The following is a 7,634-nucleotide window of genomic DNA, read 5'->3' as shown; positions in this document are numbered from 1 at the left end:
ATAGTATTTATTTTCGTGCGTGTCTAATTTTTATTAAGTAGGACCTCGAAAATAGTTATTAAATTCACGAGATGAATTTATAAGTGTGAAAATGTGATTTTGTGTGTGTTTTGCCTTAAGTTTAACTTTTGGCAATTTTATGTGTTAAATGTGAATTTTGCGATTTTACGCTAAAAACCGTCAAAATAATTATTTTAATTATTTTAAAGGCCCAAAAATATTTTAATTTAGCCCATATGTTATGATTTAATGTTTTTGAATTTTTGAGAAACATGAGTTTATTTTGCCCCTAGAGTTCAATTTATTTACAAGAATGCCATAATGGCAAACTTGTAAATAAATGAAACATGAAAGAATATCTAGACATTTCCATAAGCAAACTTGATGCCCAAGTTTCTTACTCACCTTCTTCATTTCTCTAGCATAATTCATTCTCCATTGTTGTGTGGGTGCCTAAGCTCTCAAATAAAAAAATAAAACACAAGTCCTAGATTTTTAACTTTACTCACAAAAGTTTCTTAACGAAAAACGTTGAGCATTTTCCGTAGATCGTTAATCTATCTTTGCATGTTGGATCAAGGTGAATTTCAAAGCTCAAATCTTAACTTTTATTTTCTGATTTTATTTGAGCTTTAGATACATGCTTAGGTTGCTAAAAATTATGGTTTGATGCTTAAATAATCGGTTTTAATTGCTAGTTTGATGGGTTTCGGTTTTAATTGGTTTTATTATGTGAAATTAAATTATTATTTTTAATTTCTGGGCTGATCTAATTAATTAGACTAATGTATGCTTTAAAGTGTGATTTTTGTGGATTAAAAATGTTAAACATTTCGGGTATTAATTTAATGGTTTGGAGTTCGATTTTTAATAGTTTTAAAGGCTTAAAAATCGCTTAAAAAGGATAAATAAATGGATTTTAAATTTCTGGAAATAAATTGGTTTATGTTTGAGTTAGATGTTGGGTTGATGGTGAATAAATGTTTAATGGTGAATTTTTAATGGTTTGTTAATCGAGTTTAATTTTTGATAATTGTTTATTCGGTAAAAATTGTTTAAAAAGGGTATTTTCGTCATTTTAATTTCTGGACAGAAATTATTCATGAAAAATGTATGAAATATATATGTTGATTATTTATGGAATTTAATTGATTTAGTTGAGGTGTTTTGACGGATTAATAATCGGTTTTAATTATTAATTGTTTATACGGTTTTAAATTGTTAAAATTGTTAAAATTATGAAAAAATAATTTATTTTAATTTTGGGGCTGCTGTTTTAATATGATAATTAAAATAAATATGTATTGGTAGATTTTTGGGTGATTAAAATTGTGTAAAAATGATTTTTGAACGTTTTAACGGTTTTAAAGTTCATCGGAGCTTGACCGGAATCCGGTGACCGGAATTTAATGACCGGAGTGATCAAAACATAAATAGGATTCTGAGTTTGAGAGTTGATGATTTATTGAATTTGGTTGGGTTTGGACTTGATTGTCAAAATTTAAAGTTTAGGGGTTAAAATATAATTTTTATAAAAATAAAGGACCAACCTGTAACTTAACCATAATTCCAGATTATTGATGTATATAATATGATGTGAAATGATTTTTAGAATTATAAATGATTTTAATGATTTTTGGAAGATTTGAATGTTTTTGCCGAAAACTAGAGTTTTGGGGTTAAATTGTATTTTTCCAAAGTTGAAGGGCTACATGGTATGTTAGCCAATATTTCCAGATTATATTTGTTAATAATCTGAGGTAAAATGATTTTGGGTATTTTAAGTAATTTTGTCGATATTAAAATTTATTGATTTACGAAAGGACCTAAACGGTCAATTTTGAAAAGTTTGAGGGTATTTTGGTATTTTGACCGAAAATGGAATTTAAGCTAATATGGGGCTGTTTTAATAGATTTAAATAAATAACCTTAAAGTGGAAAGTATTATTTGATATAAAGAAATATATTTTATATAATAAAGTATATTTATGAAAAATGAAATATTCAAATGAATATTTCTGAAAAATGGTTTTATGTGTAAAAAGAGATAAGTAAAGAAAAAATTACATGAATAAAATAAGTTATGAACTTATTAAATAAGCAAGTATTTGGAGGTTAGAATTAATTAATTAAATTAAATTAAGATGGTATAGAGTTAATTCCACAGTAGGATTTTATTAATTAAGAGAATTAATATTTTGATCCTAACTAGATTCGACAAGTTGTCGAGCTATCGAGTCGGAGGACCAAGGAAATTAACGGAGTTGTTTAAAGGAGCATTGACGGAGTAATACCGTAGTTAAACGGTTTCTGTGAGTACATGTTTTTACATTTCGGTATTCGTAAAGTCTCCTATTTTAATATACTATGTGATAAATGTGTTGCGGTGTTATATGTTTACATGCCTTGTATGGATGTATGTTTTATGTATATACTATATGTATATATTATTTTGATATAGAAAGGTACACACATAGTTTTTAAAATTATCATGCAATTGCTTATGCTTGAATGTGTGTTACATCGGTTGGCTGTGCTATCGATGTCAGGATTGTGTGTGTGTGTTACATCGGTTGGCTGTGCTATCGATGTCAGGAATGTGTGTGTGTTACATCGGTTGGCTTCGCTATCGATGTCAGGTGATTATGGTTGATCGGTTGGCTTCGCTATCGGTCCCATAATATTTATGTGTGTGTGTTACATCGGTTGGCTTCGCTATCGATGTCAGGTGATTATGGTTGATCGGTTGGCTTCGCTATCGGTCCCATAATATTTTTGTGTGTGTGTTACATCGGTTGGCTTCGCTATCGATGTCAGTTTATGTGTGTGTGTTACATCGGTTGGCTTCGCTATCGATGTCAGGTGATTATGGTTGATCGGTTGGCTTCGCTATCGGTCCCATAATATTTTTGTGTGTGTGTTACATCGGTTGGCTTCGCTATCGATGTCAGTTTATGTGTGTGTGTTACATCGGTTGGCTTCGCTATCGATGTCAGGAATGTGTGTGTGTTACATCGGTTGGCTTCGCTATCGATGTCAGGTGAATATGGTTGATCGGTTGGCTGTGCTATCGGTCCCATAATATTGTGAGTGTGGGTGTGTATTAGATCGGTTGGCTGTGCTATCGGTCTTAGGTGAATAAGGTTGATCGGTTGGCTGTGCTATCGGTCCCTTAAGATTTATGTATGTTGTGGATATGGTTGATCGGTTGGCTGTGCTATCGGTCCCATAAGATTATGCATGTATGATGTGTTGATAAGTTTCGCCATCAATGTAGATGGACGAATTTAAGAAATGTGGTTTAATTTAAAGGTCAACGTATATGGTTGAGATTCTTTGATATTGAAGTCTTGATTGAAATATGTTATGTGTGAGCTCAGGCTTCAATTGTTTTAAAGATGTTTTCAAAGGATTTCGAAATACATAAAGTTATTTTAAATATAAAACGGTTTTTAACTTTATGAAATATTTATTTGTAACGGCATGAACTCACCAGTATATCTGACCCACGTTGTGGAATTATTTTTCAGGAAAGCTGGTCCGAATTTGATGAAGGCTTCCGAACGTTTATTTCTCGGAAGTCTACCTTGATAAAAGACTGTAAAGAAGGTTTTAAGTTCTAGTTGTCCGCAGTAGATTAGTATAGTCTTATTGTAATCAAATGTTTTAAAGCGCATTTAAACTCTGATGTTTTGTCCCATCAGTTATTTAATAAATGTTTCATACATTTCTATTTTCAAAGCAAAAAAATTTATAGTGTTTTTCAGGCTTGCTACGGGTTTCGGAGCAACCACTCCCATTCCCTAGCGCCGGTCTCGACTCGAGATTTCGGGTCGTGACAAAGGTGGTATCAGAGCAGTTGGTCCAGTTACCTCTGCTAATATGGGAATTGAGTGCAGTTGGTCAGAGATACCACTGCTAGTCTGTGTAGATGTTGTGTGAACCTAGGAGTAATGTACAGTGTCACTAGTTTAAGTTAGGAACTATTGCGGATTATAGGATTTCCAGTCATGTCTTTTAAACGTTTTCATCGTTTTCATCGGTTTTTCAAATGATTTTGAAAACGTCCTGTCCTATGTGTGGTGTCAGGATATGAGTTAGATGTGTGTGTTAGCACAATATATGTTTGTGGTTACTCGAGTAAGCATTACGCTTTCGAGTATATAGTCTGCGAGGAGTTGTATACTCTCGAGACTCATATTATCTATGAAATGTATGTTTATTATGAGTACGATTTATTGATTGATGTGGTATGTTTATAGCGTAATCACTGAAAGGAGTGATATGCTTTCGAATGTGATAAAGTCTGCGTAGAGAGATATACTCACGAGACTTGCGTTATGTGCTTTAGCCGATAATTCCTAAATGAGTTGATTATCATTAGGATATGGCTTATATGTATGATATATGTTGACATGTGTGTTGAGAATTGTTTACTTGAATGATTATATGTTTTGAGTATTGTTTAGTCTACGTAGAGTAGTATACTCTCGAGACTTATGGAATGTGTTATGATTGAGTAAATCATAAATGAATTGGGTTTTCTTTGAACCTAATTTTTATGTATTTGTGATGGCTATGATTTGATTATGTGCATGTAATGTGATTGATTATTATGTGCATGCAATGTGATTGATTATTATGTGCATGCAATGGAATAGTGTATATGAAACGTATAGAACACGTGAGTTATAGCCAGATATGACATAGACGAATGAAAATTTTATTAGAGCCTAATTCGTAAAGTAAGAATGAGACACGACTATGTGTGCGGTAGAACTTTGCGAACATGATGCGTATGCCATGTTATTAGGAGCTCATTTAGATTTCTTTGTGCCTTAGAATGGCTGAACAAAGAACCACTCGAGCGCGTGCAGCGGCACAACGAGTAAACGAGGCCCGAAGGGAGGCCGAAATTAATTTAGGAGAGTATGACCCAGTCCGACAGGCAGATAGAGACCGCGGACAAAATAGAGGTCAACAAGAACCTAGAGTATATCAAGCTGGGAATGTGCAGGCACAAGGAATGCCGCAACAACCCAATATTGATATAAATTATTTGGCAGCAGAAGTTATTGATATACGAAGTTGTGTGTTAATGATAGGGCAGTGGATGCAACACCAGCATCAGCGAGAAGAGAGAAATGCTGATAGAGACCTGGTGTTAGCATACGTAAAACTGAGCCGAAAAGAGTTTGATGGATCAAGTGATGCGTTAGACTTTTTGGAAGAAGTCGAGCAAAATGCTCGTAGACTTCAAGCTAACGAAAGACAGACAATGTTGTTAATGGAGATGTCGATGAAAGGTCCAGCCAAGGATTGGTTTCGACAAGTAATTGGACCAATAATGGGTCGTATAACATGGGCAGAGTTTGTGACCCGATATAAGGATTTCTTCTTACCGTTTGCGGTAGTTGAAGGCAACCGGGACAAACTGTTATCGTTAACTCGAGGTAACAGATCTGTACAAGAATATGTTACCGAGTTTAATCGATTGAGCAGATTTGCTCCAGACTTGATAACAGATCAAGTCAGAGTAAACACCATGTTTGTGAAGGGATTAGGACATCAGTTTATAGAACTGTTGACTCAGAGAGACAAGGATTTTGTGCAAGTTGTCGACAGCGCAAGACAACTGGAAAGCGCATTAATCCAATTTGGTAAAATTCCTGACCCCTCACAACCAAACCAAGTTAGAGATGAACGTTTTGGTTATGGAAACCAAACTTCAAGGCAAATAAGTGAAGAAAATGTACGACGACGTGGTCGAACCCATAGTAAGAGTAGACATGGAAAAAGGAGTAAGAAAAGTAAAATTGATAGTCAAAATTTTGAGCAAGGAAGCTCTAATTTTGCAAATCCTATGTGTCAACGATGTGGAAGGAGACATTTAGGTATTTGTCAAGCTACTATGGATGTATGTTTTTCATGCGGCCAACAGGGTCATTACGCGAGAGAATGCCCGTAATTCGCGCATCAGAATACAACAGAGAATGTGGACCAACCACTTCCTCAACAAGCAAGGTCTATTTACACAATGGTTTCTAGACCGGATCAACCTAACGCGATACGCGATTAAGATTGAGGCAATGAAAGTACGAACTTGAAAGGTTAAATAGTGGCGAAATTCCCTCAATCAATCAAGGATTAATAAGAATATTTGGGCTAGTTTTGCAAGCTATGCCTGAAACCAAGGAATAAGATTAGATCCTTTAGATGTGTAGTAAAGAGTAGAGAGTTTAAATAGAAAAATCATGGAATAAGCAATTTTGCAGAGCTCTATGTCTACAGAAACTTACGTAGGCGCCAGTTTTGTAAAAACAAATGTGTTTAATGAAAAAGAGTTGTTTTATGAACACATAATTGTGCCCGGACACGAATCACGAAAGCATTGCATTGGCACGAATAGGATTGCATCACTACATTCATATTGTATTCACTATTAGAACATGCATCATGTGCATTATGTATGTTGAAAAGAAAAGAGGAATGCCATTGCAACTCTTGGTGATGAGAGAAGTCATCACACCGGTGCACAATTATGACATGGATTTACATGTGGAAAAGAAAAGTGATTTTAAAAGGATAAGTTTTTAACGTAAGTACGCTGAGACATTGACTCTGTAATGTAAACAAAGGAATAGGATAAGGGAAAGCACCCTATTAGTCCTAGATAATAGATGTTGAGATATAAGTGATATTATAATTCGAGGACGAATTATTTTAAGGAGGGGAGAATGTAATACCCCGTATTATTTGATAGTATTTATTTTCGTGCGTGTCTAATTTTTATTAAGTAGGACCTCGAAAATAGTTATTAAATTCACGAGATGAATTTATAAGTGTGAAAATGTGATTTTGTGTGTGTTTTGCCTTAAGTTTAACTTTTGGCAATTTTATGTGTTAAATGTGAATTTTGCGATTTTACGCTAAAAACCGTCAAAATAATTATTTTAATTATTTTAAAGGCCCAAAAATATTTTAATTTAGCCCATATGTTATGATTTAATGTTTTTGAATTTTTGAGAAACATGAGTTTATTTTGCCCCTAGAGTTCAATTTATTTACAAGAATGCCATAATGGCAAACTTGTAAATAAATGAAACATGAAAGAATATCTAGACATTTCCATAAGCAAACTTGATGCCCAAGTTTCTTACTCACCTTCTTCATTTCTCTAGCATAATTCATTCTCCATTGTTGTGTGGGTGCCTAAGCTCTCAAATAAAAAAATAAAACACAAGTCCTAGATTTTTAACTTTACTCACAAAAGTTTCTTAACGAAAAACGTTGAGCATTTTCCGTAGATCGTTAATCTATCTTTGCATGTTGGATCAAGGTGAATTTCAAAGCTCAAATCTTAACTTTTATTTTCTGATTTTATTTGAGCTTTAGATACATGCTTAGGTTGCTAAAAATTATGGTTTGATGCTTAAATAATCGGTTTTAATTGCTAGTTTGATGGGTTTCGGTTTTAATTGGTTTTATTATGTGAAATTAAATTATTATTTTTAATTTCTGGGCTGATCTAATTAATTAGACTAATGTATGCTTTAAAGTGTGATTTTTGTGGATTAAAAATGTTAAACATTTCGGGTATTAATTTAATGGTTTGGAGTTCGATTTTTAATAGT

The 7,634-nt window shown here is 33.5% G+C and overlaps 1 protein-coding gene across 2 annotated transcripts; it reads left to right on the top strand.

The window, feature by feature from the left end:
- The first annotated feature begins 420 nt into the window (after positions 1–420).
- On the top strand, positions 421–6,067 carry LOC130015476 (uncharacterized). 2 transcript variants are annotated; one of them, XM_056105713.1, is made up of 3 exons: positions 421–580; positions 2,213–2,312; positions 3,531–6,067. In XM_056105713.1, exon 3 carries the CDS (start codon positions 4,844–4,846, stop codon positions 5,966–5,968), a length of 1,125 nt encoding a protein of 374 aa, XP_055961688.1. In that variant the 5' UTR covers positions 421–580; positions 2,213–2,312; positions 3,531–4,843; the 3' UTR covers positions 5,969–6,067. The 2 variants fall into 2 exon arrangements, with proteins under 2 accessions (XP_055961688.1, XP_055961690.1); XM_056105715.1 differs by lacking the exon at positions 421–580 and having other exon boundaries at positions 2,115–2,312.
- The last annotated feature ends 1,567 nt before the right edge of the window (positions 6,068–7,634 follow it).

Source organism: Mercurialis annua, linkage group LG1-X, assembly GCF_937616625.2.
Source record: "Mercurialis annua linkage group LG1-X, ddMerAnnu1.2, whole genome shotgun sequence".
Taxonomy (NCBI): Eukaryota; Viridiplantae; Streptophyta; class Magnoliopsida; order Malpighiales; family Euphorbiaceae; genus Mercurialis; species Mercurialis annua.
Note: the sequence above shows the minus strand (reverse complement) of the source record. Positions and strands in the feature narration are given on the sequence as shown.